We start from the raw sequence: 27,090 nt of genomic DNA on the forward strand, positions 1-27,090 counted from the left end.
TGGTGACAGACCCTAGAATGGGGGCCTTGGAGGCCTTAGAGAAAGTCCAAGTCCTCACATAGGACTAAAGCCACTGAGGTGTAGGGTTCCTGAGGACGAAATGCGCTCCCTCAGGTAAAATGGTGAGTACAGCGTGCAGAAGGGAAATAATGCCAACAACATGCCTTCCCCTCAGGGCACAGGAAAAGAGCTAAGGTCTTGGAAGAGGCTGCAGCAGAAGAGGCCAGGACAGCCTGAGGCCAAAAGGATAATGGAAAAAACACCAGGGAGCTGAGAAATGCGACCAGTAGGGCAGAGGAAACATCAGGATCGTCGTGTCCTGGCAGGACAGAACACGAGAAGCCCAGGTTATTGTCAGCACCATAAAGATGCTTTCGACAGCTCACTCAAGACACATACTGGGCTCCATGTGCCCTGCACTTTCCTCACATAAACCGGGCATGTGCACATTGATGTCATCTGCACCACATTATCCTGCCTCTAAAAGAGGCGAAGGCCAGAAGCTGAAATTCCAGGTTCCCGAGCAAAATTTTCAATACTGCTCTTTCGGAAATAAATGGGCACCCAGTTATATAACAGAGTACAACTCACAACGCCCATTTCTACACTAGTGAGGTTCGTTGCTGTCAACTGTCACATCGCTGTTGAAAACATAAGAAACGCTATTTTCAAGAAGTTTCAAAATTGCAGACTAACATTGTTGGGCACATTGGCAAGGCGGAGTAAAAATCCCGCTCACACACAAAGAAAAGGTTGTGCGGGTCAGCGTTCACTCCATGGTAGTGGCCCAACTCCTGCTGTGGGTCAGAGCAGGGAGCCCTGGGGTCTGGTTCTGGAAGCAACCACCTGCTCCCAGATGTCCCCTCCCAGGCCAAGTCAGGCTCACCATCCACATCGCTGGGCACCTGGCCAAACATGGCCAGGTAGGGCTCGTAGATAACTGAGCGGAATATCCACCTCCAGCGATGCTCGTTTTGCCTGAGGATCCCTTGCCTGGCCACACCAAAGGCCACCATCCACACGGCAAAGAGGAACAGGAAGAAGAACACATCGATCAGCTGTCAAGGGAGGACAAGAGAATGGAGTCAGGTGTGTGCCCCCGGCGGCTCGTCTGCTCATTTGACCCCAGGGAAGGGCGGAGGTTCTAGTCACCCAGTGTTCTTGCTAATTTTAAAAATGGCCATTGCCACCTTGGGGTCTTGGGACATCTATCTTTCAGAATTAAAACTGATGCATTTTTGCCTGTAGGTCTCCAAACCAGCTCAGCAACAGACACAACATTATGTGGTTCAAATGCTGGTCTTCTGGTCTTCTTCTGGATGAGAGACAGGCTTGAGAGCAAAAGAGGGACCCAACTCAGAGTACCTGTCCTTCTCTACCTCTCATCATGCTCCCATTCTTGAAATTCCTACATTGTGTCCTCAGTGCTTTTTTTTAAAGAAAATAAAAACTATCTTTATGAGGCAAGAACGCACAGTTTCATATTTTTTAACTTTTTGCACACACAGCATGACTTCATGGTGACTTGATGTCTCAGATATGCTTTGAATTAAAACCACAAACTCAAAAGAACCTCAGTGTTGGAAAGCAACCTCCAGATGAGCTAATCCAAATGCCCATCTGATTTAAAGACAGAAGCACGGGAGGTTTGGGTCATCTGGAAAACAAGCTTAGGAAACCAACATCTTCGGTGTGTAATTATCTTTCTGTTGGACGTCCCTATGAAACAGGGCTGGTAGCACTTATCCTGTATCTATACTACGTGGCTATAGAATTGAAGCCCTAATCCACTGCACACCTCCAGACAAACATATTAACTTCCATGGTCCACATCTATAAAATGGGTATAAACATCCCTATCCCGCCTATGCTCTTACTGAGCTGTGACTCAGTTTGCCTCATGTGACTCAAATGAAAGCACCTGGTAAAGAGTAAAATCTGAATAGGTATCTTTCTTAGCACTGCCCTTAGTCAACCACTTGCTCCTACTAGTCATCTTCTGTTAAATTTTAAGCTGGGAGAGAGGCCCCTGACGAAAAACACATCAAGGAAAGCAAACCTTACCAATTGTGACATGTCTATGGGCAAAACCCTTCTACCGACAATGGAAGGAACTCTGGTTCTAGCAAGGAGAATGACAACCACAAATATTCTCTGTTCTTACCATCCTCTGCAACATTATAATCTTGGGTCCTAAATTTCTGCTTACGGTGAAAATGTGGATCAACCTTAGAGTGAATATAATGTAATCCAGGCAAAAGATGACTCGTCCAGAATACAAAGAGGTTTTATTAGAAGGGTGGAGCCTATAGAAGGAAGGGGAGCAGAACATGTGAGATATTGACAAAACAGTTCAAAATTTTGTTTTTAAAAATAACCAAACACGAAGAAACAGAGTCGGGGCCCTGGGAGTGAGTGGAAACAGGCCAAGGACACCACCTGTCAGTCTCTGGTCTTCTGCTCCTATGGCCTCCAGGACAACAATGACATTGCATAAGATAGAGTTTTCAGAGGTTCTTGCCCTTGAATCCTTCATCCGCGAACACTGCTACTGCAAGAACCCAATCACATTGTCGCTAACTTCCTGGCCCCTGCAGCCCCTAAAATGATCCCAATCCCCATCCCCACCCAACCGCTTGGGAAGTGGCTCTGCCAGGTTTCCCGTAATTAGATTTACTTCATTGATGCCAGATCATTTGATTAGCTGACCCCCTGCTAATGTGTTCATTGAAAGCTATATATGCCTTCTACCTGGAATTCTCTAGAAATTATGTGGTTCAAATGCTGAACCCAAGCAGAAAGTGAGTTTTTACTCACTTCAAATTGCAGAGTGAGCATGGGTAGGCATAAATATGAAGGGTCAGGCTTCTCTGTGAGGGGACACCATGCATGCAGCTTAAGTATGACCAGGAGCTTTACCTTGAAGCTACCTGGGGGAAGGCAGGCCTGGAGGGAGGCGGGCATGGGCAATGTAAGCCACGGTCTGGGCGTGCCTCGATTTCTCTACCACATGGAGTACACATTGCTTTTCAATGGTGATTCTAGACTGGTTTTTCTCATCCTGTACTCTGGCTTTGGGAGGACAGGCTCCATAGCCAGCATCCAAGCACAAGTGCATTTTCAAAGATTATATGGCTCTCCTCAATTTCTAACCATCTCCCGCAATTCTGTACGCACCAAGAGAAACACGGCCAAGAACTTCAAAAGTATAGATCACCAAGAGGGAGCAGAGAGGAGATGCAACTTTATTCCAACCAAGCTGTGTCTCGAAGAGGCCGAGACAATGGCGTTTGCAATAATCTCGAAATGGGGGAGAATGGGGAAACAGGCTCATCTTGGGCTTGAAACATCAAAGATCTTTTCTTCACCTCTCCACCCAAGAAGATCCAAAAGCACCTGAAACTGGCAAAGGTGGTGAGGCCTACTTACCGAAACACAATGCCTGCTATGAAGTAAAAAAGCCCAAGCGTGTCCATGACATTCCACAGGTCAGTAAAATAATTCACCCCATTCATGTACCACTGCAGCATGGAAAGGGACAGAGAGAGAACATCAGCAGCTGGGAAACATCAACTGCTTCCAGATTTTTTTTTTTAAATGTTCACACATTTTTTTTCCCAGATCCTTTTTGAGCCGACAGTATGCCCTACCACATGCCCCAAGATATTCCAGGGGGATTAGAAAGTAGGTTGCACACTTGCTGTTCCATTATGCACGTGTTGCTGACAAAGTCAGAAAAGGGACTCATGCATCCTTACTGTTCTTTAAAGATGAACCTGCAGACAGTGGGCGCAACCTGTGTGGGCAAATGTGGAATACCCAGGCCATCCAGTACAGTGGTGTAAGCTGTGCACTGCACAACTCTAGAGGGTATTAGCCATACTGTTGTCATCATAGAGTTGTGTATTTATCATAAATACTTTTTGGCACATGGCAATAAAACATCTTGATAGAAAGTTTTTTTTTTTTTTAATTTGCACACAGGGATTGTATGTGGCACTTGTGAGAGCAGATATGGTTGCAGAAATGACTGATGGGAACAGCCTCAGTGATCCTTTCATCATGTGTGTGTAATTGGCATGATTTCTTAGAAGAAAGCATGTCAGGAGATAAACAGAGAAAGGACGATCCAGGAGAAGACTGTATCTGGACAGCCTCTCGGTGATCTGTCTGCCGGGTCTGGGGCTTCCAGGGGGCACCTCTGACCCTCTCGTTCGTCCGTCCATTTCAAACACATGTACTGAGAGCCCACAGGATTCCAAACACCTGTGCCGGGCTCCTGGCACACAGGACGTCAGATTAGGTGCGACAGGAATTCTCAAGGAAGCTACTGGCCCTGAGACAAAGGCAGTCATTAGACGTCCTTAAAATGAAACGTGGTCAGGACTGGAGGGGAGCTGGGACAAAGCCCAAGGGAGCTCAGGTAAGGAAACCAGCATACTGCCTTGTGCGAGGCAAGAAACCAACACCAAGGAAGTGTCATCAGCTCGAACCTTACGATTTCACTAAATTAACGCACCCCTATGGGTCCATCTGATACTCAGATATCACGTTTCCTATTCTGTCCTCGAAAACAAGGCATAGGGAAACAGAAGCTAAGGAACTTGCCCTAGGCAGACGGCCAGCAAGTGTCAGCCTCAGGGGTTCTGGGTCTCAGAGAGTTTCATCTTGAGCCTTACACTGCTTCCCTACATCCCACAGAGACCCTACAACTTTAGACTTGGAAGGGATTCAAGAAACATCATCCATTTCTCAAGAAGTATTTCCTTTTCTTCATTTATAAATGCAAACAGCAGCTTTGGTGGACAAAGGTGATGGGGGCCTTACGCAATCAAGCCCCAAGGAAATAAAAGGAAATAAAATCTCTCCCAGCCCCAGGGTGGTGACCACGCTCCTCTGTGGGATAGCTGAACGGGTGGGTCCAGAAACCAAGTCAGCATCCCTCACCGTCCATTGGGGTGGTCCCAGTCTCACTGATTACCCACCAAGAACTGTCTGCGAAATAAGAGCAGGTGGGACAGGCCCTACCTGCCCCCCCGCACCCCCTCCAAAACCCTGGTCCGGGAGGCAGATACATACAGGGCAAGCCACAGCCACAGCCCGGCTCAGCCTTTCAGAAGCCTGGCCTGAGCGATGGGAAAAACCCTAAATGGATCGATTCTGGGGCTTGGAGTCACCACTGCAGTGAGAAAGCATTTTTTTTAATGAATAGACGCCTCTTTTCTGAACGGAATGACAGAGAGAGGCTATATTCATAAAATACCAGAACCACATTTCGCCGTATCTTTCAGGATTTGGGGATTCAATGAGCCTTAAGACTGAACAGCGTTTTCCACAAAGGGATGGTGCAACTCGTCTCATGTTTCATAAACATCCACAATTCGATTACTGGGCATTTGTACCTATGAACTGCCTTGGTGGAAAATTTCAACTCCGTACGTTACATCTGCCCCCAGGGAAGGAGACACAAAGAGAGTAGGTTTTGTGATACCCAGTCACCATCTACAACAGGTAATATCCTGTTTGGTTCTCTTTTTCTCCTAACAAGTGTGAATTAGGTTCATTAAGACAGCGCCAGGTCAGCAGAGGAAAGCAACCTGAGGATTCCAGCCGCGGGAGCCTGCAGCCAGAAGAGAAACAGCGACCCCGAGCGTCAGATTCCTTGAACAAGGAGACTCTTGGAGGCCATGTCCCACGGCCCGGCTCACAGACTGCAGGATCAGCTCTCCCACAGCAGAGCTGGACTTGAATCCCCGATCCCAGCCCTCAGCCCAAGGCGCTCCCGAATCATCGCCTTAATACACAAGACTGCTGAATTAAACCAGTCTGTTCAAAATGATGTTTAAAAGGAAAGAAAAGAAACATTTGCTCAAAGCTATAGGCCCGTGTTATCACCTTAACCTTCAAACATCACCCGTAGACAGAATAGGGGGACTCAGCCAGAACCTGTGGGTGTCACCTCCTCCCGGCAGGCCCCCGGAATGACTGGGAAGTGCGTACCTTACCCAGGCACCTTTATAGCCCACTTCCCTCCCTGAGGTGCCTGCCCACGTGCCCACCCTTCCCTCTACTCAGTGTCCCTGCTCTGTGCAACACTTCACACTGCTCCTGGGCAACACCTCACACTGTCTGCCCAGGGTCCTTCTCCAAACAACATGTACTTGTCCTGAGTCTCCTTTGAATAAACAACTTAGTAGTTAAATGTACATAAAACATTGTATGGAGATGTTTGTGACCTAAGACTTCAAATTTCACGTTTCAAATCCTCTAGGCCAAACCCCCAGTAAACGTATGACTCATTGTGCAGCGCTGTTCTTTCTTTGGAAGCTCTCAGAAATGACCCAGCCAGTCCTCTTTAACTGGCAGAAAGCTACATAAGGACAGAGATAATTGTGTGTTTGGTTCATCGCTGTAACCCCAGTGTCTAGAACAGTGCCCGGCACCTAGTAGATACTCAATAGATAATTAAAAGGAATGCAGGAATGAGTGTCTGCCTTATGCCAAGACGGGTCTCCCTGCATCTTCCAGCCGTGCCCACCCCTGTCCTCTAAAGCAACCCAGAATAAGTCCTGTCTCCAGGCCTCATGACTTCTTTCGCTGCCTGGAGGAACCAAACAACGTCCGGACTTTCACAGCAGCTTCTGTACCTTAGTGCAGAGAGGGAGACAGGGTCAGGCCTGAGACTCATGGAGAAATAACTGGAAGCACGAACGAGGAGTGGGAAAAGCAAGGAAAGAACTTTTTACTTTTTACCAGCCATTGCAAGAAGCAGTCACCAATGCAGCCTCTGCTCCACAGGATACCTCTGAGCCCCTGCATGCCAGGCTTCCGCATCTCCCCCGCTCTGGCCTCACCGGCCACCACTGTGGCTCCCTGCCGCCTCCCAGTCACAGCACAGCTCTGGGACTGAATTAGGAAGACCCTGGCTCGTCAACTCATTTCTTAAAAAACATACACACACCTGCCAGAAATACACCGACGCCCTCCCTTGCACTAGCCCCGAAGGGTCAAATATGAAGAAGAAACAAACATCTGCATCGGGCCATTTCCAGGCCACTCGCGTCTGGCCAACAGCTGCATATGCATGAGGAGCTGGAGAAACGCAAAGGGACCAGGCAGCGGAGCTGGTGCTGGACGAGACCCACAAGGCTTCCACGAAAGGCATCGGGCTTCTTGCTCCTCGCAATCATCTCTCGCGGTAGGGAAGAGGCCCATTTAGGGATGAGGAACCAAAAGATCAAAGAAATTAAGTAAGTTATTACCATACTGTCTGTGTGCAATTTCCGCTGGCTTTTTGTGCCCCCCCCATTCCCTCTTTCTCTCTCTCTCTCTCTCCCTGCTTATTTATAAGTACCCATGACTTCTTTCCCCCCAGGCTATGAACTCCTCGTTATGCGATCCTATTCAATGACTGCATTTAAGGTGTCGGGCTGGTCACCTGATGTGAAGAAACCAGAACCAGAACCAGAACCATGGGGTGTGTGGCTCAAATCTCCACAAACCCCATGCCTCTCCTGGCAGCTCACACTGCTTCCTGGAATGTGCAAAAGCCCACTCGAGCTCGGGTTCACGTGTGTGACTCAAACCACCAGGGGCCCCTCAGAGTCCTGCATGACCCCCTGGGTGGCCCCTCCAGCTCCCCCTGCTTCCACAGACCCGCCAAGGCCTCTGGCAGCAGCTTCACTACTCTGCAGCTGAAAGAACCGCCCCCCACCCCCAGTCCACGGAGGACAGAGCGTCACCCCCTTCAGCGCAACAAAGCCTTCCAACTTCACCGTTTACCTCCTTCCTCTGCAAAAGCTGCCCCGGGAATGCTGTCTTTTTCTCTTTGTGCCTTTGGAAGTGGAGGACAAGGAGGAAGGCAGGACCCCAGAACCCAGCCACACCGGAGAGGGGAACACGCGTGACCTTGTGAAGAGCCAGCTCCTATGATGGTGTTCAGGAGATTCCCAGTAAAAAGGGTGCTGTTCCCTTACTTCCTCACGTTGGCCTGGGCCCATTCCTGCTTTACATGTTGAATCTCCTTCTGTCTTTGCTTTTCTCCAGCACAATATTTTCACCCCCCTTGCTGCCAACACACAGTAAGTCAAAGGAGAACTAGCAAAAGATGACAGCCGGGAGAAAGAGCCTATATGGAAGGGTTATGGGGTGCACTGCACCCCAAAATTCATACATTGAAGTCCCAACCCCCATGTGCCTAGATGGAGCTGTGACCTCACGAGCCACTACATGGGGTCCTCAAGAGACTGATGTAAGGTCATAGAATCCTCCACCCATCAGCAGGGCCCTGTCCTGGGGGAGAGTTGCTGGAGACAGAAAGCCTGTATCTGTCCGTGCTCAGCACTGACTTGTGTCATTTGTCTTGTTCTTCCTCCACCTCTACTCCATCTCTATCCCCCATCTGCACCTACTCGGCAGGGGAAGGCAGATGCAGGGCACTGGTGCCAAGACTCCTCCCAGCCCTCCTGCCCACAGCACACATTGATAATCGATCAAGACACTCTCCTGCTGAGAAAAGAAAAAGTCAGAATCGTCCTCCATCCAGGGTCCCTGGAAGCCACAAAAAAAAGTCTATCAGACTTGACATGATAGCTGAAAGCAATTTAGGATTCCTACACTAGGCAATGACTCTGGAGGTCAAGAACAGCGTTCTGTGCCCCTCCAAATCTCCTGTAACGCCTGTCATAGTACCGTGTAAACATCAGCATACTTATTGAATGGGTATGATGTTGGGTTTTGGTTTGGGAGGGACAACAGAAGTAACAGTAATAGCAGTGTTCAAATAATCACTGAGTCTGAAAAGGTTTTCTGGGATGACTTTTCATAATGGTTTAGGGACAACATCATCCTTCACCATCAATATTTATCCATCTAACAATGACTAACTGAGCACCTGCTACGTGCCAGGCCTGCCTGGGCTAAGTTCGATGGCAGGGAGAAGCTGCCAAAAAATGCAGATCCCAAAGAAACTGCAGAAAAGCACCATGAATAATTCACACGCACTCCCTGAAATCTGCAGGGACTTATATGACTTTCCAACACTGTCACTCTGACACACTGGGCATTAAGATGCTCTTAGCTTGAAAGTCTCCCCCAGCTCGTCTGCCTCCCCTGGTGATGGTAATGGCAGGAGTGGGTTTACAGTCCAAGGTCAATCTTCTCTCTGAACACATTCCCAATCCTGAGTAATTCATTTCCATCAATTAACAGTAATCAGCAAGGAGCGAGCTTAGTGCTAAGAAACCTCACTGGAGTGCTAAGATGCTTGAAAATGCATCATTTACTTTAGAAAAATCATGACTTTGGAGCTTCAGAAGCAACTTCTGCTCCTCGTTGGCTCAAGGAAGATGCCACCTGCTAAGGAAAGGAGGAGGTGCCTCACGTGGGGACTGTCCTACCTGTCTCACTTCATCGCAGAACAGGACAAAGACCAGTGCGTAGAGGACCAGCTCAGGGGAATGTGGCATGGAGTGAAAATCCATGAGCAGCACGTAGGCAAAGAGCAGGAGAAAGGCGATGTAGAAGACCACGTTCCAGGCAAAGACCACAAAGGGGGAGGTGAAGAAGGCCACGTAGTACCACAGGATCTTCTTGTGCTTGTCGATGGGCTTTTTCCTGGATAGAGAGGTGAGAGCACCGTCATTGTTCTCACCTCCTGTGGGGCCTGCAGCCCTCCTCCTGAACACAGATGAACCCAGGCCCAGAGCCTGGGGTGGAGGAGCCAGAAGTGCCTTCTAAGAGCAACCCAGCCAAAACTCAGCCCCTGGCCTTCCAGGATCAACAAATCTGAATTCTGCCTTAGATATTGAAGACATACCTCTACCATTACCTAATTGAAGTCAAACCCAGGAAAAGCCAGAGAAGATCCCCCGCCCTACTGTGTACGCTTTCCCGAGAACGTCCTAAATTCCAGATTTTATAACCCTTTACATAAGAGCATGTGCATACATACACATTCACACACATGATCACGTGTCTCGGTTTCATACCTAAAGGATACAAAGCCACAGCCAACCAAGGGGATAATAAACAAACACAGGATAATCTTCCAGTTCTTGGTGTCTCGGGAAATCTCTCCGTACCATTGCTTGGAAAGAAAATTCTACAGGGAGACAAAGACAAAGGACACGGGTCCTCATTAATGCAACGAAATTCAGGATGGTATGCAACCTGTCTTCCCAGTCCTCGCACCCCCTCAAAGTAAATAACTCTCCAAATTAAGGTCCTCTCCTTTGCTATTAGTTACCTGGACTCTGAGGGGCTACGATAAAACCGTTCACAAGTCTGTTTGATTTTCAGTCCTTTCCTAACTTGGGTTCTGTGAACTTTAAAATAGAGGTTGTGTGAGTCCAAATTCCCTAAAGCTATGAATTCTAACCACCTCTAATTCTTTCTATGTAAATTTAAACAAGAGTCCTTCTGGTTCCTTCCACCTCCATGACTGCAAATTCACACACCCCTCCGCACTACCTGCAGGACCCCCAGGACTCATTGTTGGAGGCAGACAGGTGACAGGAACGGGATGACGGCTGGCGTCTCAACATCAATTGGAGCCAAAATGCATGAAAAAGCTCTTCCCCGACTACCAACCCCGGAGAGGTGGAACGGGGCCTCCCACGAAGGTGGGAATTAGAAAACTCAGGTTGCCTCTGAGACCTGCATTTCACGGCAACACAAAAGGGTGAGCATAGACTGGTCCACATCAAAGGAACCCACAGCTCTCAAAAACGGCCCTGTTCGTCAGAAGGGGATTGGCGTGGACACATTGGCTGGGAAGACTAGGGCCCGCGTGCCCTATCAGACCTTCCCTCTCGCAAAAGCTGCTTCTTCCGGGGAGCCTGCCAGGCTCTGCCTAGGCTGCTGCAGCCAGGCATGTGCTTGGCCCATGAGGGACAGCCCCTACAAAGGACAAACTGCACCTGGTGGGTCAATGCCAGCTTGCTTGCCACACCAGGACAGGTTCCATGCAGACCCGGGAAGTCTCCACGGGACTGAGCGCCGCTGAGCACAGTGGCAACTTGCTCCTTAGCACACCCACATCTGCTTCCTTCCCTTGCCCCTCTCACTGTCCCCACCGCCCGCATGCACTTCCCAGGCTCACCTCCAAAGCAAACTACTTGCATCTAAATCCTTGCTTTGGGGCCTGCTTCTCAGAGAGCCAAACAAAGACAGGTAACATCCAGGCTTCCTCACTCTTATATTCCTGCCGAGGTGATGAACACATCTAGCGGCATCACTAGGCCCCTCCAGTCACAGAAGGTTCTCCCCTAGCTCGGGTTCCATGGCCGCCAGCAACATCTGACCCCAGGCAGCAGCCTGCACTCAGGAAACGGGCTCCCTGGTCCTATGTGTCTGGCAGTGAGATTTCTCGTGAGTATTAATGAATTGGCATCTGGCTGAAACCCCTGGGACCGGTAAGCTTGGACAAGATCAAGAGTCAGCCTCCCCCGGCCCCAAGCTCTGGGGCACCAGCAAGATGGGGCTTGGGGCCAAAGGAGCTGTGAGCAGAGCGTGGCCCACCTTGGCCTCCAGCTCAGCCCCCTGGGTAACCCTGACCCCAGTGCCAGCCTCACTCCAATGCGCTATGGTGCAGAGGCTAAAACAGCAACAGCAAGAGTCTTTCTTTGTGTGTCCCTTGTCATTGATGACTGCTGCCATTTACTCTCGCTTAGCTGTAGCAGCAAATGGACTTATTTCACAAACGCCTTGCTAAGTTTGCTAATTATTGGCTGCACGGCGTAACGGAAAGTCCACAAAATGGACAATCAACATGGAACCAAATCTCAGCTCTGCTACTTCCTAGCAGTGCAACCTGGAGAACGTTCCAGAACCTCTCTGAACAGCTGAGTCCTTATCAGTAAAACGAGATGACCTCCCCCTCCACACATGCTGTGAAGATCAAACGCAATCACGCACATCAAGTGTGTGTGACAGATGGGGTCCGTTCGCCCACATCTTCCTACCCCCCGCTTCACACCCAGACCCCTCCAACTGGGATTATGGGTGGGAAAATCTCCCCTCTGCAAGTTGAGATGCCAAGTGCAAACCGCCATTAGTTTAGCTCAGTGCAGGAAACCTCTGGGCTGGCTTTACCCATTTCCTGCTGGTTCCTCTTGTGCCATTACTACCCATAATAACTATAACAGCACGCCCGGAAGTCGAGGGCTGGCAGCTGTCACATCTGTCCCACGGAACCCAGCAACCCTTCCTTTACAGGCGAGGGAACTAGGGCTCAGAGAGCTTGTGTGCCGAGGCCCATCACCACACACATAACTGGGGACACAGCGGATTGAGACCCAGGCGTGGGATCCAGAGACCCAGCCCCTAATTACGGTGGGTGCCGTACTGTGTGCTCTGTGGAAACTGCAAGCCTATTCTTCCCGCCCCGGCTCACGAGGCCCGGGTCTCTCCCAACGCCTCCATGCTGCCATCTCCTGGACGGCACTCAATTTTCCCTGCTACGGTTTTCACATCGGAGGGGAAGGTCTGCTTTTAATGCTGTCTTGTTTAACGCCACAAATAGCATCTGATGGAAAGGGCCCCTTTCCGGAGGTGACGTTTGGTGACTGCATGCCGTCTACCTGGACCCCGGGCTGGGCGATGAAGTGCTGGTCCGTCGCCTCCACAGCCAGCTCCAGGCAGTTGCTCCCGCCCCAGGCCTCGCAGGAGTACACGAGCAGCTGCTCCGCCAGCTCCTCATCGCTGCTGTAGCACTCGGTGAACAGCTCTGCAGGGACATTACCACCGGGAGCAGGGCAGGCAAAGACCCAGCTCTGGCCTGCCCGCCCCCCACAACCGAGCCCTGACTTCGGGAAAAGCCTGGCTTCTAAAAGGCACAGAGAAGGCGGGCACCGCGTAATCCCTCGCTGAACAAAGGGGCTCTCGAGGCCCACCACGCCCGACGCAGCTCCTGATGGCAGCAGGTGTCGATAAAAGCCCACTGAACTGAGCTGCATGGAACACGGGGAGCCCCCCCACTCTCTGGTGGGGCTCTGCACTGGGGAGGGATGCAGACCCTCTGCTCCCTCCACCAGAGCAGCTCCACCTCCCTTCATTTACATTCTCTGCGATCCTGGTGAGGGCTCTTTGCCCCATAAGGCACCCGGTGCAAACCAACCAACCACCCAACAAGTTTAAGAAACACTGACCTATTGCGTTAAAGGTGTGCTTATATTTTGAGACCTAATGATAGAAACTGGAGTATAAATCCTCACGGGAAATTTTTTAGAAGTCAAAACACTGAGATCCATTTCTGAAGTTCATCAGAAATTAATAAAATATCTTCGAAATTTTAGTATATTAAAAGAAATGATTGGACACCCTTTTGCCAACGCAGAGAAGCCAAACGCACGAGCATTTTGTTCATTACGTAAGACAAGAGACAACGGCGCGTGCATTTTGCAGCATGCCCCATTGCAAACTGGAAACCCCCAAGTGAAAAAGGAAAAACTGAGCAGGCCCAAACTCTGTCGTCGGGAGGCAATTGTTCTGGGTTTCTCATGCTCCTGCATGGTCCGGACCTTCTGAGCAAACAGCACTGACAAGCTTTGTTCAAGGATGACTGAACAGCACACAGAAGACAGACATTCCAGAAGGGTATTGCTTAGCAATGCCTCTCCCCCATTCCATTCCAGGTAATGAGCAATCACGCCCTGGAGGGGAGCATGAGCAGGTCACCTGCGGCCCCAGGAGAAGCCCCTAGTCCCCTAAACTTTGGGGAAGCTGCAAGGTAGGCAACAGCAGCCCTTAGTCATGTCACTCCAGGGAAATGAAGGCATGGGGACCAACCCACGATGCTGCTCTGACTGCTGTCTGGGCCCTTAGTAATAAACCATCCGTGTCCCTGACCCCGGGGTGTGGGGTCTTCTCTATATGAAACGGACAGGCCAACTTGATAACTTGCAAGTCAGGTAAAAATCTCAGATCTGTCACAGTTTCTCCAAAGCATCCAAAAACACTCCTTCCCTGCCCCCACACTGGGGTGCTGAGTTTCTTAGACCTAGCCTGTGTGTGGCCCTGGTGCTTGTGAGATGAGACACTCACGTTATCCTGCGTCCATTCTTGGAAACATCAGTAAGTGGCAGGGCCAAGGGGCCTCTGGCTTCTGCAATGGCATGCACACCCCTGACCATGTGGCCTGCAGCCCCTAAATCAGGCCAGAGAGGGGAGCCTGGATATGCCGCTCACCTCTGCCACCTGGCCTGTGAGTGCAACAGGTGCGTGCGTGCCCCCTGCCACACCTGTGCCCACTGTGGTGGCCCATTCCTGGAGACTCACCAACTGCACGGGTCTCGTACTCATTTGCCAGCTCCTCGGACTCCCCTGCGGCATTGATGTCGTTCTTCACCTTGGCCAGAGTCTTCAGAAGCTTGCTGGCTCCCAAGGCAGCCAGAGTGCAGCCCCTAGTCTTTTAGAGGGGTGGATAATGTTAGTTAACTCATAATCCCTTGAAGTGGTCAAGTCAGCATTAATGTCAGACAAGGACAAACTCGTGGCAAAAGCAGGAAGTGGTGAAATTTGAATGATTCAGAGTAAAATTTGCAATGTACACAAAACAGTCTTGACCCTGAAGATACTCACAGTCGTGAATGTGGAATTAGCACATAAAAAGAAAACATCAAGATAAATGCCATGAGAAACTGACAGCAGGAGGCCTGACTGCCCTGCACCACACTGTAGCAGCTCAAAGAGGGGAAGAGTGGATGAGGACACGGGAGAGCCGACCATGTAGCTAGTAAGACTGCGTATGAACTCTATACTCAATATCCAACTTTATGTTCTAATAATGGAGAAGGTAGCTTCTCCACAACTCTGACATAAACCATTACGTACTAAATCGCAAGGAAAAATCTCAGTAAGTTCCCCAAAGCAGAATTTAGACAAACCCTACTTCCTACCTCTAGTGCAATAAAGCTAGAAACAATTTTTTTAATTAAACTTCAAAACTGTATCTACCTGGAAAACAATCCCACACCTACACACACCTGAGAAGCAAGTGCCTACTGGGTTGCCCACCAAGCACAGCTACCTTCCAGGGACCTCCCCTCCCAACCACACCTCCACCAACATGGAAACAGAGGCACAACCATATTCACTTGACATAAAACATTCCATTTTATTGGTGATGTCTTAGATTAGGCATGTGAGTTTTGAGGTCAGAAGAACCACAACAAAGCGAGCATTTGGGGTAAATTTGGCATGGACCTAGACATTTACCTGCTCCCAAATGACCTTGGAGAGTTCCTTCTTATTCTGAAGAATGGCCCAGATGAAGAGTGCTTGCAGCGGGTGCCGAGTGATAGGAGACACGTCCTGTGAGGAGTTAGAGCGTGTGGTCAGCATGAGAATGGAATGTCCCTTTAGTAGAGGCACTGGCATAAGAATGAAAGCGGGTATCAGGATGCCCCAAGGGAGCACCCCATGTGTGGAGGGCTCCGTGTGTTAGTATATGAATCCATCCCAGCAGCACAGTGGTGTGATTTTCATCACTGCAACTCACTAGGTAGGATAATTTGACACAAAATCTCTTACCTATCATAAAAGATGATGTATGAGTAGACAGAAAGGCACAAAGGGTAGAAACATGTGCCAACAGCAATTTAAAAACTAAACAAACAGGGCGCCTGGGTGGCTCAGTTGGTTGGGCGACTGCCTTCGGCTCGGGTCATGATCCCGGAGTCCCTGGATCGAGCCCCGCATCGGGCTCCCTGCTCGGCGAGGAGCCTGCTTCTCCCTCTGACCCTCCCCCCTCTCATGTGCTCTCTCTCATTCTCTCTCTCTCAAATAAATAAATAAAAAATCTTTAAAAAAAAAAATAAAAAAAAACAAAAACTAAACAAACAAACAAACAAAAAAAGAACCGCCTGTGGTTGAAACACGAAGGCCTGAGAGAATTCAGGTGGTACTCCACAACAGCCTCCCGGATGGGAACCTGGATTATCCCTTTATAAATATTCACTGCCCCTTTTATCGACAAAGGAAAACTTGGCCGACTTTTACATGGGCAATTGATCACACCCAAAAGGCTGAGACATGAACAGGGAGCCATTCATTTGTCCCTCTTCCTGTTAGATGCCTTCAGAACGTGTGTGTGCCACACCGAGCTCTGCAATTAAGAAAAACCGCAACAATAATTTGAAGTATAGCACAGAGCTTAGAGCAAGATATCAGACAACTCACCAGGTAGACTCGTTATCTTAAGTAAAGGCAGTAGCAAAAATTAACAATGCCTACCTACTTGTGGCAATAAGGGAAGAAGTGAGAAAGATGGAGATATTTTCTGTGGGAAGACTCAAAAGCAGACAACCCGCCCCAGTACATACGTGAAGTTCTACATCTATGTCATCCCTGCTATTTCTGTCTTCCTTCCGGAAGCCTCTCCGGAAGTTAGCCACCAGTTTCCAGACGAATCTGAGGAGGGCGTCATTATAGGAATTCTTGGCAATCTGCAGGTTCCGGTAGACGAGGGTGCTGAAGTGGTTGGAGAAGAGCTCAGTGAGGACATCGTTGGTGAGAAACTTCCGCAAGTTCAACCCGTTCTCCAGAAAGAGGCGGACGAACTTGGGTCTGTCCTTTATGAGAGCCGTAAACATGACTTCTTGAAGGTCAGCAGACTGCGGAGAAAGCAGAGAGGGGGCTCAGACCCCATGGCCAGCAAAGGAAACACAAAGTGTTTTCTTTCTCAATTGCATCGCATTTCCAGCTACAAAGTAAGAGTACCTTCAATTTCTCTTTTAATCCTGTTTTGGGAATAAATTTTATCTTTTCAGTTCTAACACAACATTTGATTGTAGTTCAAACAGACAGGGAAGTGGCAATGTGGAATCTTTGAAGTCAGCCAGATGTGGGCTTGGAAGTGACCTGGCCTCTTGCTACAGCACAGGAGAGATAATTATGCGGGGAGAATGTCGGTCAGGAAGTTATCCCAGCACCTGGCACACAAGAAGCACGCAGGGGCAATGAGGCTCGCACCATCTCTCTGAAGTCTACAGTAGACACTGTGAACGGACCACCACCCCACTCTTTGCTCTGCACCTTGGGAGCTGCCCTTCTAGTTACGCACCACCAGGCGAAGGGCTGGTCACGTTCCATCGCGGTAAGTCACTGGGACACTTGACAATTACACCTGAGTATTATTTATCTTTACCTCCACTTGCTGAGCTCCCTGATAAACCTATCCCATAGGAGCTTATTGAGACTCTTATTAAAGATGATTAGTGTTTACCTCAGACACAAACCAGTGGGCAACAGGCCACCCTAACTTTCACATCTTCCAGAATATTCCTCACTGTTCAATTCAGTTGCCAACATTACCATTTAGAAGGTTCATAAAAATCCCCACATTGTCAGCATCAAAATCCAGATTTAGAAGGGAAAACCAGAAACTCTGACAACACGGAGAACTATCAGCTGGAACCAAAGAGCAGCCACTCCCAGGACCTGGAGTCTCTAGTCCCCAAATTCCCCCCTAAACACACACACACACACACACACACACACACTCCTCATGACCATCCACACAGCCCGCTCCACTCACAATGCTTGCCTGACCCCAGTTTTCAGTGAACATCTTCTGCCAAGGGCAGCATTAACTATTTCTGCCTCATGATGGACTGCTGGGGATCACACATTGCCTAGAGAGGGAACGGTCAAGTGTCCCCTAAGTCCCCACACTATGGCTCCAGGTGGGATAGGAAAGGGAAGGGGAGGCTGCCCTGGGGCGGCAGGAGGCAGCTGTATGTTCGCCCCTGTCCTCAAGGCTTGTGTCCCATTGCCCAGCATTTCCCATATCCTTCTAGATCATTTACCTTTCCTTGGTCACACACTGGACAAGGCAGTGGTCCCCAAACTTCAATCAGAGTCACCTGGAGGGCTAACTAAAACACAGGTTGCCAGAGACTATCTTAGAATTTCTGCTTTAGCAGGTTGCGGTGAGGTCTGACGATTTGTGTTGCTCGCAAGTCCCCAGGTTATGCTCATGCCACCACCAGTCCAGGGACAACACTGTGGGAACCGCGGCAGACGGGGAAAGAGAAAAGCTTTGCAGTCAGACACATCTTTGTTTCCAAATCCTGGTTCTACCATTACCTAGATGTGTGACCTAGAACAAGACCATGTCTCCGAGCCTCAGTTTGCTCTTCTATAAAATAGGGGCTTGCTGGGGTGAAATGAACTAACACGGGTCAAGATTTTTCAGAGATTTGAGGTCAGAACAGGCCTTCAAAAAAATATCAGTAACTCGATCCGCTGGTATCCATGGAGTCCTGGATTATGAACCGGCAGAATGAGATCGTTCCTGCTATGGGTTGGTGTGGGGGGTAAGATTTCACACAAATATTACCATGATTCCAAAGGCTTTTACTTGTTTTTCAACAAATACTTATATAGTGTTTAATATGTGCCAATGTCCTAAGCGCTTCAGAAACATGATCTGATTTAATCATTATAACAATCCAATCAGGTAGGTACTGCTCTGATTCTATGATCATAACCTCCGTTGTCAGATGAGAGCTGGTGTGTGGGTAAATGTTTAACAACCACATCTCTGAGAGAAAATAATAAGCCCTGATTTGTGGTACCTGCCAATTCCTGTGGTGCAAATGCTCCCACTATGCCCAATTTTCAGCCACCAGTGTAACCTCACTGAAGGCAGAATTGGGAACAGACGTGGAGAAGCACCCCACTGTCTAGTATTTCCAGCATGAAGATATAATAGATTTAAACAACTTCCAGAGCACACATAATAGCAAATGTAGTAAAATAATTAGAAAGTGATGCGTTTTGATTATTTATTGCCTTTGTTTTTAATACAAAAATTTAATTCTGAGTTTATATAATTTTTTTTAAAGATTTTATTTATTTATTTGACAGAGAGAGAGATAGCGAGAGCAGGAACACAAGCAGGGGGAGTGGGAGAGGGAGAAGCAGGCTTCCCACCGAGCAGGGAGCCCAATGTGGGACTCGATCCCTGGACCCTGGGATCATGACCTGAGCCGAAGGCAGACGCTTAATGACTGAGCCACCCAGGCGCCCCTATAATTTAATTTTTAATAATGACTGTATTTAACAACTGACTCACAAACTCTCTGAATCCTTAGCAGTCAGCTCGTGCAAGCCAACATGAGCTGACTCCAACACACCACACAGATGGAAATTGAGGTACAGGGAGGTTAAATGACTTGCAGAGGCTAAGTCATGCGGATGGACTGGCTCCTGGGTCTGTTCTCTTAGCCATTATGCCCTTCACCCCGAACTATCTTTAGCAGAGTTAATACAATTAAATGTACCATTCAATATATGCCTAAGTTTATGTTTATATGCAGCATCTGACCTTACTTAAATAGAACATTTCACACACAGGGATTAATTTACAAATCAATTAACTTGATCTACTTATAATTCTACCTTCTCTCTACTTACTAAAGCCTTGCAGCGTGCAATAGGGTTCATTCTACTGCAAAGACCAAACACAAGATAATGTTTGCTAGGGGGATGAATAATTTTAAAATCCAGAAGCCATTACTTTACTTGTGTTACATTATTAAAATTGATAACGTATTAATATAAACCAAGTCTTCATCTGATTCTGCAACAAAGAGCCTAGAAGTGTTTGCTGAACCTGACTATGCAGGATGAACATCATGAAATACACAAACCTTCCGATCTCCACGTACACATATAAAACTAGATTCTCACTGCCAACTAATGACTTAGATTGATCCAAAAGAGCAGAATACAAAGCAGCACACAGCCTCGCAGATCCAAGGGTGATGGGTTGTAATTGTTCCTACTGAACAGAGCTCCTAAGGCTGATTTAACTTGAGCTGTACACAAGAGGACACTGCTAAAAAATGCAGTCTTATATACCTCTGATCAAATTAAAAGTGAAAAGAATCAGTCTACTGGAAAAAAAATGGTTTTTATCGGACAATACAATTTCCGTAACGGAGGTGCTTGTTTGGCAGAGAGTCTAGAGTCTCCAGCTCTAAGACATTCATTGTGTGTCTTCAATCAAGTTGTTCTATTTTACCCTTACACGTCTCACTGCTGACAACTCTCTTACCACAACTTGGCTGGGCAGATGGGGCAAGGTGCAAAATGAGCACCACTGTCTTGAACTTCAGTCGAGCTACTCCTGATAAATCCCTTTCAACCATCTTGTGCATATTGTCCCCATACGTGTCCCCATCCGCTCCCAGGAGGGGGTCTGCACCTCTGCACCTAGATGGAGAAGCACCTCTCATGTTGGGACCGTGGACTGTGAACGCTGGATGGTGCTAGTGGATTGATATTTTCTTACATGAGTGTTTTTGTTTTGATTATCTCTTGACTACAAACCTACTAAGTCCATGCGATCGTCCTATATATACTACAGATGAGGAAAGTGATGGTTGGCACCAGAGGGGACAGTCCTCTGCAAGATCCAGTATTGAAGACCTCGTGAGAAGCAGGCCCGACCTGACACTCGACTAACCCGGGAGAGCTGCTCTTTACCTCCCATCGGCGGTCATTGGTGAAGATCTCGTCATTGGCGAGGTCCAGCTGGTTCCATTCCAACAGAAGCTTCAGCTGCCCATTCCAGTTATCCTTATCTTGTTCATTGGTGCTAAAAGCTGTAGGAGGACAGGGGGGGAAAATCAACTCACCAGAAAAAAGAGAGTTGGAACCATCCCACAGCCAATTATCAGAGCCATTTATAAAGCAAATTCTAAGCACGTTCTCTTCGAATCAGACCCTCAGAACTGTCATTTCACCCATTCTTATATATATTCTTTATTTTACTCACTCTTGTCCGTATTCTGCATGTCCTAAAGCATATAATGAGGATCAATTCAAACCATAATAATATCTTTCCATGTCAAATCCTAATGGTGTAATTATGCTATATTGATATTTTCCATAGATTGAAATTCCATGAATGTTACATTTCAAGGACCATATCTGACTTATATTCTATCTAAATCTACGAAATAATGAGCTCTATTATAACAATGTTCTAATGTCTTTTCCAGAGCAAATATATTCTGTATCTATGTATCTCTACAAATACAATCCCATTTTAGTAAATACACTTACAATCAGATTTCGGCAAACACAATAAGAATAATTCAATAAATAGTTAATGCTTACATCACACTTCCTAGGTACCTTACCCTACTCTGCATACCTTACATATATTAATCAGGTGGCTCAACTCTACATGGTCTTTGCCAAGGATCGATTTACTTCAGGTAACACCCACCTTGATGGAATTCTAAGACAGCAAAGATCACAGATGAGAATTTTAAAACAGGTTCATTCATAAGCTTCAGGAGATTTGTAAATTCCTGAAACTGAATGCAAAGTTATTTATGTGTGTGAAGTGTGTGTGCGTGTGTGTACATACATGTGAAACCCTAGGACAAAGGCGCATAGCTTTTACCACCTCCTGAGACTCAGATGAAAATTTTAAATCACTGTTACAGACAGTGCTTTGGAGAGTGCTGGGATCGTGTTTGACCAGTATTTTAATGACATAAAAATTCTTGTTCTATTAAATACATTCAACCAAAGAGATTCAACTCAGTAGGCCAATAGTAATTATTCTAGCTTCCAATCCGTGATAACCAAAATTAAGTACAAGATTATATTTCAATAAAGCTGTTCAAAAAATAAATGCCGGCCGTTAGGAGCCACAGAAAGCAACACAAAGCTGAAACCTCCAGAGGAGCTATTTTTTACTCACCTTTGTACAAAGCATAGGAAATAGCATTGCTCACAATTTCATCCCCAGCTTCTTCCATTTTAATAACTGTTAATAGGTGAGAACTTTCGAGAATTTCTTTGAGCTGGCAGGATTTAAAGAGCACAGTTAGGCAATTGATTTCAGCCATAAGGAGCAAAAACTTCTCTCTTTTGGTGAAGAACCTTTTATTCCATCCTTTTTTGAAGACCGCCCATAGGGGTGATCCAGATCCCCTTCCCTCACCTACAGCACCTGCACTCATGGTGCTTAACATCTGAATTGGAATAATGAGTCCTTAAGCACAATGAGAACAAAGTACTGGTTGAACAAGAGCAACACATGGGAAAAAGTCCCCATTGAAGAGCTGAGACTCGGACTGGGGTGAGTGTGTGTGCGTGCGTGCATGTGTGAGTGTGCAAGTGTGCGTGTGAGAATGAACATGTGTAAGTGTGCATATGTGTGTGTGCATTGTGAGTATGCATGTGCGAGTGAGTTCATACGTGAGAGTGTGCATGTGTGAGTATGTGTGTGTGCATGAGTGTGTGAGTGAATGTGCATATGTATGTGAGTGTGTGCATTGTGAGTATGAGCGTGTGAGTGTGTGGAGTGTGTGCATGAGTGTGCATATGTATGTGAAAGTGTGCACTGTGAGTATGCGTGTGTGCCTGAGTGTGCATATGTATGTGAGAGTGTGCACTGTATGCGTATGTGAGTGAGTGTGTGAGTGTGTGCATGGGTATGCGTATGTATGGGAGAGTGCACTGTGTGTGTGCATGGGTGTGTGTGCGTGGGTGTGTGTGCGTGGGTGGGTGTGCATGTGAGTGTGCATGTGTGTGTGCGTGGGTCTGTGTGCATGGGTGTGTGTGCGTGGGTGTGTGTGCATGTGAGTGTGCATGTGAGTGTGCATGGGTGTGTGTGCATGTGAGTATGCACGTATGAGTGTGTGTGCTTGCATGCGTGCACACATGCACACACATGTCACCAAGCCAGCACATGGTAGGCACTCAATTGTTTGAATGAGTGAATAAAGGAGAAAAGAACAACAGAAAGCCATAGAAACCATCCAAGTGTGGTCATAAGGGCTTAACCCGTGGGAAGGAAAAGTCCAATGCGAACAATATCCAAGAGGACTGTAATTGGATAAAGACATAAGGAATTTGTTGTTATCCTTTGCAATTTTTCCATAATATTTAATTTTAAAACCTGATCCCAAGGCTTCAGGCGTCGTTGAGCTTGGCCGGAGCTTGCCGAGGCAGATCTCCTCTGGAGGAGGAAGCCAGCCTGGTTTCGGTTTACTGAGCTCCAGGTTGGGGATGGGGGCCCGGCAACATTTGGAAATGAGGATCTGGAACTGCAGAGAGTCTCGCCTGGACAGGCGGAGGAAGGTCTCGGGCCAGGGTGGGAAGGTGGAAGCAGTGCAGCAGGCACGACCTTGGATTTGAACGTTAGAAGGGATGGTTCGGGCTGCAGTCTCCAGGGAAGGCAGTGCTGGAGGCCTTAGTTCAGAGGATGCAGTGTCCAGGGGTGACCAGGAAATAAAGGAAAACCACAGGGATGCACTCACTGTGGGCAGTGGGGAGGGGGAGCGTGAAGGGAAGGGTCCTCTCTCCATGCGGGCAGCCCTAGCTCAGGCAGAAGGAAAGGGGTCCAACTAGAAATGACAGGCAGGGGCTCAGTCAGTTAAGCGTCTGCCTTCAGCTCAGGCTGTGACCCTGGGGTCCTGGGCTTGAGCCCGGCATCGCATCGAGCCCGCATCCAGCCCTGCATCTAGCCCTATATCAGGCTCCCTGCTCAGCAGGAAGTCTTCTACTCTCTCTGTCCTTCCCCCCGCCCCACTTGTGCGCTCTCTTGTGCTCTCTCTCTCTCTCTCACTTGTCTCTCAAATAAATAAATAAAATCTTTTAAAAAAAGAAAAGGAGGGACGCCTGGGTGGCTCAGTCGGTTAAGCATCTGCCTTCGGCTCAGGTCATGATCCCAGGGTCCTGGGATCGAGTCCCGCATTGGGCTCCCTGCTAGGCAGGAAGCCTGCTGCTCCCTCTGCCTCTGCTGCGCCCCCTGCCTGTGCTCTCTCTCTCTTTCTGACTCTGACAGATAAATAAAAAGGAAAGGAAAAAGAAAAGAAAAGAAAAAAAAGAAAAGAAATGACAGGCAGGAGGGGTCCAGGTCCCAAGATTCTGGGCACAAGTGGGGGTGGGCAGCACAGAGGGGATGAGACATCTTTTCCTTCCAAACAAAAAGGAAGAAGGAGAAAGTGAATATGGATACAGAGCAAACTGATGGGGCCCAGGGACAACTGTGGGGAATCCTATCTGGTCTCCCTCTCTGACACCTCCCTCATGCCTCCTTCAGCCCTATCTGTGCACCACAGCCAGTATGAGTTTTCCTGAACACAACTCACCACATTCTCACCCTGCTTCAACCTTTCAGTGGCTTCCCATTCCACTTGAATAAGACCCAAACCTAAACAGTGTTCAAGAAGCTGCCTGGCCTGGCCCCTCACAAGCTCTCTAGCTTCCACTCGAAACTTTTACCTTCACTGACGTATTCCAGGTGATTGGGTAGGCCATGCTTGCCTCACACCTCAGGACCTTTGCACATGCTGTTCTCACCATTACAATCCCAGTCCTCACCCCAGCCTTCAGATCACAGCTCCCACATCACCTCCTCTGAGAAGTCTTCCCCTGAGAGGCCCTTCATACCAGGCTGAGCTCCCTTGGCTCATGCCCTTCAGAACCCATGTTACCTTTCTTTAGCATACCCACTTCAGTTTGATATTATATTATGCTATATATTGTAATTACTCAACATAAACTTTTTTTTCCAATTCCTGTTTTCTTTATGAGGACAAGGACTCTTCCTATTGTGTATACTGTTCTTTCTGAAGTGCTTATTCCAGAACCTGGCATATGGTATATGTTCAATAAATATGAACTGAATAAATGAGTAGATGAAAGAGTTTGACGTAATGAATGGTATCTAGGCTGACTGATAGATTGGGACATTATGGAGGGTCAAGTTCTTGAGAAGGTGAGGAGTAGGCACAGGGGAACAACTCTGGGTGAACTGGTAGAAAGAGAAAGCATGATCCCAGTGGAGAGGTAAACTGGGTCCCCTGGAAAGGTCAGGAAACCATGAGTTCAGAGTTTGGGGTTGGTCGTCCACAAGATCAGTGAGGTCACCCCTAATTAGCCTAGGGGGGTGGCTCAATTAATATCTGACTGGATGTATACATTCATTAATTAATACTTCCGCTCTTGAGCTTGGTCTTTTGGGAAATCTGTACCAATTGCAAACCTTCATATAAGTGCATAATTAAAATGCCGGACTAATTTTTGTTATTGATGGATGTCTTCTGACATGCTCATAATTATGATGGATCATTAGCATATTAGATAGGAATATGAATGAGGTACGAATTCCAGAAAGGATAAGTGAAATGTGTCTCATTTTTAGCCTATTTCAGATTTCTGTAATAGTTTTCTGAAAACAGAAATCAAAATCCCTCATCGAGGGTGGGGGACCCATGAGATGGCCTCCGTTCTTTGGAAATGACCTGGCTCAGATTCTTCAAGCCAACTTGCATGAGTGAGAGAAAGGGCACTGGAGAGGACTCAGGGCCATCTTTGGTGGGTAAGGTAAGAGTTGTCTATTTCTTCCTCTGTGGATATCCTTGAACCAACCCCTAAATTTCTTCCATCAATGCTCAACACACAGTGTCTCTGGGATTGCTCTGCTGATATGTTTGGAATTGACTCAGACCATTTAGGTCTCCATATGTGGAGAATCAAAACTGTATAACCACTTTGGGGAGGGAGAACCCCTATTCCTTACCCACATATTTCCATGCAGAGCAGGCTCCATCCGAATCAAGCCCCTTGATATTCTCCACCCCTTTGCTTACTCCCACTCAGGGTGGGGGAGTGACATGTCTGATTGGTAACTTTCACCTTGCCTGGCCAGCACTTTCCTGCTTCTTTGTTGGGATCTGCTCCTTGCAGAGTGCTAGTGCTCTGGTCTGCCATCAGCCACACACCTAGCCTGGGAGAAGGCAGCCGCTATCTATGGCTGGGTGGGCTCATCTGTCTCATTCTGGGGCTGAGCACCAGGAAGCCCATTACGACTACACCCCTAAGCCGCATCTGTCAACTTTGCCTTCATCAGCAATGAAGCTGATAAAATTTGATCTCTATTTGCCTGATTCTTGTGTCTGTCTCTCAACTGGACTTGGCCAAGATACAAGAAAATCCCAACATGAACTTTAATATAAAACCCCCAGCTTTACATTTTTAGTAGAATCTGGAAAATGCAGTAATTCACGTAGGAATATCATACAAGCATTCGTGGGGCAGGCCATCATTCAGCACCAACACTGACTCTGGAAGAAGATGCATCTTCGTTTTTAAATTCTAAATTTAAGGTAATAGAGCTTAATCCAGAAAGGACTTGCTTCCTGATCACTTCGACCCCACTGCACCTCACCAGAATTATCAGCTAACTGTCCATTCATCTGAAATTAAATAAGACCAATAGGGTCCCACTGTGTGTTAATTTACCACAGAGAACCGGGCAGCCTAGAAGGCTGGGTTGATTTTTCTCATGATTTACAAGGATTTGGTTCATCCAGGTTTGCCTTAAACAATGGCAGAAGCTACCACGAGCAAGACTACCTTCCCTATCCTAGGGTTTCAGTTTGCTGCACTGGATGTTTTGAGGTGCTTTCACAACTAAATACTGTTGAAATGCCAGTCTAGTTAAAGAATATTTTTTTATACTAAATTCAACCTTGAACTCTCATGACGAAATGGACTCTAGGACTAAAATAACTCTCTCGTTGTCTAGCTTGTTATTTCCTTTATGGAAAAATTCCCAAGTGGCAGCACATACTCCTAAAAAATATCCAAACATCGAAGGCCATTCTGGAATGAGCTGATGTGAATGCACCCACTAATACTAATGTGGGCTTTCTCATGAACTGAGCAGTCAAGGAAATGCAAGTCAGTTCAAGTCAACAGCATTCACGAAACAGAATAGTTAGAAGCCATGGTACTATGTCAAAATAGTTCTATAGGCTTAGCCATAAGAAGTATAATAGAGATTCTGATAAGTACACATTTCTTGCATGATCTGATGAGAAAGAGGAGACATTCTGAATTGAATCACGGGCCAGTTAACTTAGAAAGGCAATTATTCTGTAGTAACAACATCTCCGGTGGATGTAGACTGTTTAGCATCTGCAGTTCTAAAGCATGATTACCAGGGATTTCTTTCCTCTGCTCCCCTGACACACACAAAACTCAGAAGCTAACCGTTTGTTGAAGTCATGGCATAAAATGATTACCAGCTTGGCTAACAGACTTGAGTCTGAA

General features: G+C 47.5%; 1 protein-coding gene across 3 annotated transcripts in view; it reads right to left on the reverse strand.

Annotated features, from left to right (window-relative positions):
- Window positions 1–27,090, reverse strand: part of TRPM8 (transient receptor potential cation channel subfamily M member 8) — an 81,651-nt gene that overhangs the window by 20,284 nt on the left and 34,277 nt on the right. For all 3 annotated transcript variants that reach the window (XM_081813348.1, XM_081813347.1, XM_081813349.1), the window contains 11 exons: window positions 21,725–21,827; window positions 20,494–20,612; window positions 16,323–16,613; window positions 15,217–15,312; window positions 14,278–14,407; window positions 12,582–12,727; window positions 9,990–10,102; window positions 9,399–9,615; window positions 3,430–3,521; window positions 2,165–2,306; window positions 887–1,058 (listed from right to left, as the gene is read on the reverse strand). In XM_081813348.1, the coding sequence (XP_081669474.1) occupies window positions 887–1,058; window positions 2,165–2,306; window positions 3,430–3,521; window positions 9,399–9,615; window positions 9,990–10,102; window positions 12,582–12,727; window positions 14,278–14,407; window positions 15,217–15,312; window positions 16,323–16,613; window positions 20,494–20,612; window positions 21,725–21,827 (1,621 nt within the window). The remainder of the gene's footprint in view (window positions 1–886; window positions 1,059–2,164; window positions 2,307–3,429; window positions 3,522–9,398; window positions 9,616–9,989; window positions 10,103–12,581; window positions 12,728–14,277; window positions 14,408–15,216; window positions 15,313–16,322; window positions 16,614–20,493; window positions 20,613–21,724; window positions 21,828–27,090) is intronic.

Source organism: Leptonychotes weddellii, chromosome 3 (genome assembly GCF_054177405.1).
Source record: "Leptonychotes weddellii isolate Sample4059 chromosome 3, ASM5417740v2, whole genome shotgun sequence".
Taxonomy (NCBI): Eukaryota; Metazoa; Chordata; class Mammalia; order Carnivora; family Phocidae; genus Leptonychotes; species Leptonychotes weddellii.